The sequence below is a fragment of the Rutidosis leptorrhynchoides genome, chromosome 5 (assembly GCF_046630445.1).
Source record: "Rutidosis leptorrhynchoides isolate AG116_Rl617_1_P2 chromosome 5, CSIRO_AGI_Rlap_v1, whole genome shotgun sequence".
Lineage (NCBI taxonomy): Eukaryota > Viridiplantae > Streptophyta > Magnoliopsida > Asterales > Asteraceae > Rutidosis > Rutidosis leptorrhynchoides.
In genome coordinates, this window is record NC_092337.1 from 68,228,027 (window position 1) to 68,233,678 (window position 5,652).

The window sequence follows — 5,652 nt, forward strand, 5'->3', positions numbered from 1 at the left end:
ATCAACTTCCAATTTGGCATTCATAACTGCAGATATGCAATCCAGTGTATTTGGAGGATCGTACCAAGCAAAGAACGAGCAATACGATATCTGCAAAAATAAGAAACAAGAATTCGTAACAGATATGGAATTATCAACGAATTGGATCAAGTCAAATTACCTTTTTTCACACGTATAGTAACGACGTTAGGGGTTAGCTTCAGAGTTTGAGAATCGTATTACACACGATCGACCACACCAGCATTCCATCTCTACAAATTAGGGTTCGAATTTTTGATTTCAATATTTGGGGATTTATCTAGGGTTTGAAATGAACGAGGTGTTGAAAATGAAATCACCCAACTTGTTTGCAACGTATAAAGGAGCTGGTCAGGATGCAAAAAGACGATTTTACCCATCACGTTTTGGTCACGTGATGGTACTAACGGCCAATTTAGACGGCAAAGTGACGGAGGGACTCGGATTGCAAAATATTGCAATTAAAAGGACGCGAAAATAAAAAAAAACTTGAGGAACTCGGATTGCAATTTCGTGTATAATTGAAGGACCAACGGAGCAAAAAAGTCTTTTTTTTCTTATGTGAAGACTTATTTTAAAAAATTTAGTCCGATTTAGAATTTAGTATTTTGAATTTAGTCCTTTTTTAATATATTAGGCTAATATGTTACTACACACTTTACACGCTCTAATACTCCCTATATAAACAATGACGAGTTTCAAACTTAGACATATCATATCATTAAACATTAAGAAAATAACCATTTTATTAAAAGTTATGATTAGCATTTGTAGGAACTAGTAAACCCAAACAAAACACGAACTATTTAAACTTTCTTAAAAGAACAAAGCCTTGTATTCAAAATCAAAAGAAAAAAACAAAGCCAAACAAAACACGTATTCCGTTCACCCATTTACAATAGTGGCTGCAAACGTTGAATATTTACACATTGGAAAAAAATAAATTGAAAGAGAAAAAAATATAGAAATCCTTTTAAGTTATATATGTTCAAACAAAAAAGAAAATATTTTTGGGACTATGATATTAAAGATCCTAATCTGAGGAATCTGAGCTGGTTGAAGCGTTGCCGGATCTTGGTCGTCGAAGAAGTTCAATCAGTGCTTCCGCCTGTCCATCATCATCCAAATAATTCACGGTAAGACCCACCACTTAATTAATTAATTATTTTTTTATTTCCGTATAAAGTAACAACCAATCAAAATTAAATAGCATTACTATTATCTCACACCATTAAATTAATAAAAAAAAACCTTCATATCATATCCCTATTACGTCATTACCGATTAAAACACCATAAATATACTACGCATAATCTAATTATCAAACATTACTATTACAATTATATCAACTATTAAACAAAAATGATGAATAATATCAGGGGCAGTTTCATCTTTTTTGCCTATTTTCCTGTAACAACGGAATTACTATATCCCGTTAGCACTGTAGCACCGGAATTACTGTAGCAACAGTACTGTAGCAATTTTTTTTCCGGTTCATTTACCGTAGCTTTTTTCCCTTTAATTTTCCTCTACTCGTTATAACAATTTTTCTTTTCTTTTTTGATTTCCTTTATATTTTTCTCCACAAAATAACGACTTAATTGCGTTAAATTTTTAAAAATCAACAATTCATAGCGAAATGTGGAGATATTTAAAATAACATTTAAATCTTTGATGAGTTATTATAGCTATTAGTTCGACTCGGTTGCGCATCAACGATATCATCGTTAGCTACGAAATAATTTTACAAACTAAACGCAATAAAATACATTGAAAACCGAACTCTCGTCGCGAAGCGCGACAAAAATGATGAATAGTACCATGTGCAGTTTCGTCTTTTTACCTATTTTACTGTAGCAACGGAATCAATGTAGCCCGTTAGCACTGTACCAACGGAATTACTGTAGCAACGGTACTGTAGAATTTTATTTTCGGTTCGTTTACTGTAGCTTTTTTTTTCCTTTATATTTTTCTCTACCCGTTATAACAATTTTTTTTTCTTTTATGGTTTCCTTATTTTTCTCCACAAAATAACGACTTAATTGCGTTAAATTTTTAAAAGTCAACAATTTCATAGTGAAATGTGGAGATATTTAAAATAACATTTAAATCTTTGATATGTTATAGCTTTTAGTTCGACTCGAATTGCGCTTCAACGACATCATCGTTAGCCACGAAATAATTTTACAAACTAAATGCAATAAAATACATTGAAAACCGAAACCCCGGCGTGAAACGAGAGTTCCATAACTAGTTAACACTAATAGGTCAAATAACTTAATTAACTAGATAGCTACTGAACATCACACAGAAATTGAAACATTCAAATTTACAGAATTGGTCATAAGTAGTGGTATTATAGTTGATTAATTAAATAGAAAGTCAATAGCTAGAAAACACTTCCTGAGTCAATGGTGTGAAACTCTCATATTTTCAATAGCGACATGTAAACAACGTGTTATAAATTACTCCAAATATACTTTAACAATTTCTTTATATAAGTTTTATTTTTATTGGAGTAACACTAAAGTAAATATAATTGGATATTGGATGTACAATGTACAATTTTTTTTTAATTATTTTTTAAAATCAAAGTAATCATTTTATTTTATTATAACCAATAACCAATAATATGTATGTATAGGAGTAACCAACTAACCATGCATTCTTTAACCATGCAAATTATTAATTATAAAGCTTGTAATGTAGAATTGAACCTAGAATAATAATTCATACTTATTTTTAACGTTTTTAAAAATAGATATGTCACTCATATAAAAATATATTTATAAATTATATAGATATCTTAACCTGATTTTATAAATGTGTTATATTTCTAACAAACTATTAAGTATTTATTTTGTAAAGTAGAACGTAATCAACGTATGATACTTAATTATTGGATGTAACGAGAAAAATAAAAATGGTTACCTTTTGCTTAGCCCGTTTTGTACCGGACTGCGATAAAGCGATTAAGGGGGGAATGGCCCCTTCACGGGCCACCATAGTACGGTGCACAACACTATCACTACAAATCTGCAACAGAATCACAACCGCAACCTCCTTCTGCCGTTGCGAACCGATTTCTATAATCTCAACCAAAACCGGAATACCTCCTTCTTCCACCAGCGACACTCGCGCTTCCGCCACCGTTATCAAAACGCTCATCACAAATGCCGATTTATCAACCATATTCGACTCGAAATCCGCCATTAATTCAATCAAAGGCTTCATAATTCCGGCCTCAACTGCGCGAATTTTATTCTCTTTAACTGAACACAACGAATACAACGCCGTTGATGCATCCTTTTTCCCTCGGATATTTCCTGTTTCTAGAAGGTTAATTAGTAACGGAATCGCACCTGATCGTCCGATTACCGATTTGTTTTCTTCAAATTGCGATAATCGTAACAACGCGCACGCGGCGTTCTCTTTTGTCGTTGATGTTCCGTGTTTTAACGCTTTGACTAACGGCCGAATCGCTCCTGAAGAAGCTAAAACCTCTTTATTTTCATCACACAACGATAGATTCAATATAGCGGTTACTCCGTGCTCTTGTAGCTCTGGATCGGAAGACGAGATGAGCGAAATCAACGGTCTGATTGCTCCGGCTGTCGCAATTTTAATCCGATTTTCCGGTTTATTTTTCGCGAGTAGCCGGAGCTCCATCGCAGCTTGTTTCTGATCTTCAATTGAATCCGATTGAAGATCCGATACAAGCTGTTTGATTAAATCGTCTGATTTATCCGTCGTGCACGCGAGAAGTAACCGTTTGCTTTGAGCAGATGATGTATTTTGAAATTCACCTGATCGGTCACTGTTACAGTCGCTAAAAGCGGTTGAATCATCGTTTGTTAGACTGATATTACTAAAGTTTCGATCTAAATATGTAAAATTCGGTTGAATTTCGGTATTCATGTTTGATTAAAAATAATTAAAATAAAATGAAAAGATAATTAGTGAATTGCGAGTGAGTGAATGAGCGTGTAGATGATCTTTGATATAGATACGTGAAAAAAGGAAAGAGGTGGGGGAACACATGGAGAAATGAAAGAAGACTTTGACACGTGGACGACAATATCGAATCGGAGAACAGTGAGGCACGTGGGAAAGAGGGTGGCGTGCATAGAAGGTCCGTTTTTCTAAACTTTAACTGATTTCTCTTTTTCGCTTTAGTTTGATATTTGATGCATAGTTAGTTGGTAAAGTGGTTTTTCGCGTAAGAACCCAAAACTGATTCTTGTTATATGTTTCTCATTTATTCTTTTTATTTACATACCTAGCTTAAGATCCGCGGAATCGCGGGTTTCGTCAATAAAATTTTCAAGTAAAAAAAGGTATTTTTTCGGTCCTGAATAAAATTGTTAGAAACTATAAATAATAAACAATTGATGGAAAAGAATGTACTTAAACAAAACTTAGATGTAAATGAAGATTATTATAAACTTAGAATAAAAATGTAAAGTTGCAATGGCTAAAAAAAAATCGTAATACCAAATTGCATTAACCGGTCCATAATTATTTTACCATCGGATAGTAATAGTTTTATACTAATTCAGACTGTGAAAAACACAACTGTATATGCACCTTCAAGACTCCTAGGAACGGATGAATCACTATCTGTAGGGATCTTCATAAACTCGCTTTCACTAATGAGTTGTACATCCGAGCTATGATCAGATTGATCATCAATTTTGAAGATTTCAATTTCCTTTCCAGCACTTTTGTGAAGAAATGAAGGAGTTGCTGAAGAGGACCCTTTTTCAAATTTAGTTGATTGAGAAAAATCAGCACATTTCAAGGTGATTCTTGAAGATCTAGAAGTAGAAGAGTTCCATGCATTGTTGATTTGGTTAACTTCTACAGTTATTGTATCATTTTATAGACATGCAATATATGTATTAAACATTTAATATAACTTCTACAGTTAATGTATCATTTTATAGACATGCAATATATGTATTAAACATTTTATATGAAGTTATATGTGTACCATAGATCATAACATAACTGCTGTATGTGTGTAAGTGTAGAAGTTAAAAAATATCAATTTTCAATAACTACAAATCTGAGTTTAGATCAAATAATTTGTGATTAATGAACAGAAATTCCATTTAAGTGAAGATCGATTGCTCATTTTTAAGCATTTAATAGGAGATATGTTAGGATTATAAACCCTAAACAATAGTCATTAGTTGTTGGTAATGTCAAAACCCTGTCATCACTATGTAGTAAATCGATTATCATAACACAAAATTAGTATTAATCAAGTAAAGACAAATACCTGATTTCGTCATGGATGTAGTGTTAATCAGTTATTAAGAACGTTTTTTACATGGTGAGTATCGCATAAGCAGCAGTGAAAAGTTTGATTTGGATATTTTTTACCATATCATGGAAGATAACAAATTGATAGATCATTAAGATAAGCAATATTCCTCTCCTCAACAAAGTGACGATCAAGACACATGATGAAACCTCCAAGGCATTTTGCCATCCCCTTGCTGAAGATCTTTTCCATACACGACCCAATAAGAAATAAAAAATTACCTCTGCAAAAAATATATCTTTTATGTTATTGGTACCAGAAACGTGTATAAGAAATAAGAAATTACCTCTGCAAAGTTCCTCTGA

The 5,652-nt window shown here is 32.7% G+C and overlaps 1 protein-coding gene across 1 annotated transcript; it reads right to left on the reverse strand.

Annotated features, from left to right (window-relative positions):
- Window positions 1–585: 585 nt before the first annotated feature.
- On the reverse strand, window positions 586–3,975 carry LOC139847480 (uncharacterized). The gene is made up of 2 exons (XM_071837157.1): window positions 2,950–3,975; window positions 586–1,126 (listed from the first exon to the last, which is right to left on the reverse strand). Exons 1-2 carry the CDS (start codon window positions 3,934–3,936, stop codon window positions 1,052–1,054), a joined length of 1,062 nt encoding a protein of 353 aa, XP_071693258.1. The 5' UTR covers window positions 3,937–3,975; the 3' UTR covers window positions 586–1,051.
- Window positions 3,976–5,652: the final 1,677 nt, after the last annotated feature.

Bases quoted from the DNA above. Each gene is read 5' to 3' on its own strand.
- LOC139847480 (XM_071837157.1), bottom strand. From the start codon at position 3,936: ATGAATACCGAAATTCAACCGAATTTTACATATTTAGATCGAAACTTT. The intron at 1,127-2,949 runs GTAACCATTTTT...GATGATGGACAG, and splicing joins CAAAACGGGCTAAGCAAAAG to GCGGAAGCACTGATTGAACT.